At 63.4% G+C, this 721-nt stretch overlaps 1 protein-coding gene across 1 annotated transcript in view; it reads right to left on the bottom strand.

Moving 5' to 3' along the window:
* The window catches only part of DSCAML1 (Down syndrome cell adhesion molecule like 1), a 108,758-nt gene that overhangs the window by 97,419 nt on the left and 10,618 nt on the right, over positions 1–721 (bottom strand). Inside the window, 1 exon segment of the mRNA XM_009894741.1 lies at positions 328–645. Coding sequence (XP_009893043.1) covers positions 328–645 — 318 coding nt within the window.

The raw sequence follows: 721 nt of genomic DNA, 5'->3' as shown, positions 1-721 counted from the left end.
CCCGAGGTCAGGAGCTGGCTCTTGGCTGGGTGCCCGTCTCCCCGCTCTCCGTCCGGGCAGCATCAATCGATCCCCTCGCAGCGGCAGCATGCACCCAGCAGCACCGGAGCAGCCCAAGGTGCCAGCAGAGCGGCACGGCACGGCGCAGCAGCCCTCGCGAGGCAGGATGGCAATGACACCCCTCGGCAGCGGGACTGCCTGCTCCCGTCCCCATTGAAAGCAGCCCGGCTCCGCGGGTCGGCCAGCGGCATGCTCGCCGGGCCATGGAGAAGACTAGAGAAAAGCCAGCACCTTGTCCAAAGCCTGGCGCCCACAAGGAGCTCCTACCTGCTTTAACACGGATATTTGGGCTCCGGATTTTGCCAGCCGAATTCTCCGCGGTGCAGAAGTAGTCGTTGTCGTGGATAAAGCTATTGAAGGCTGATGGCGAGAAGGGGTAGAGCTGCAAAGTCCCATTGGCATGGACATGCCGGATGTGGGGCACATCGTAGATGTCGTCGCCTGTGGCCAGGTACCAGCGAAGGACGGCGCTGGGTGTCCCTGCTGCCGGGCAGGGGATCACCACCCCCACTGTGCTGGAGAAGGTGACCTGCTGGATAGAGTCGTTCACAAAGTAGAGGCTGGTTCCAACATCTTCAGCGTGCGCTGTGGAGAAAGCAGAGGCCACAGCGGCGGGGGGTTAGCGCAGAAATCGCTGGTCCCCAGCGGTGCAGAGCACCCC

Source organism: Charadrius vociferus, unplaced genomic scaffold, assembly GCF_000708025.1.
Source record: "Charadrius vociferus isolate BGI_N301 unplaced genomic scaffold, ASM70802v2 scaffold241, whole genome shotgun sequence".
NCBI lineage: Eukaryota > Metazoa > Chordata > Aves > Charadriiformes > Charadriidae > Charadrius > Charadrius vociferus.
The sequence above is the reverse complement of the archived record's forward strand: the minus strand, read 5'-3'. Positions and strand labels throughout refer to the sequence as shown.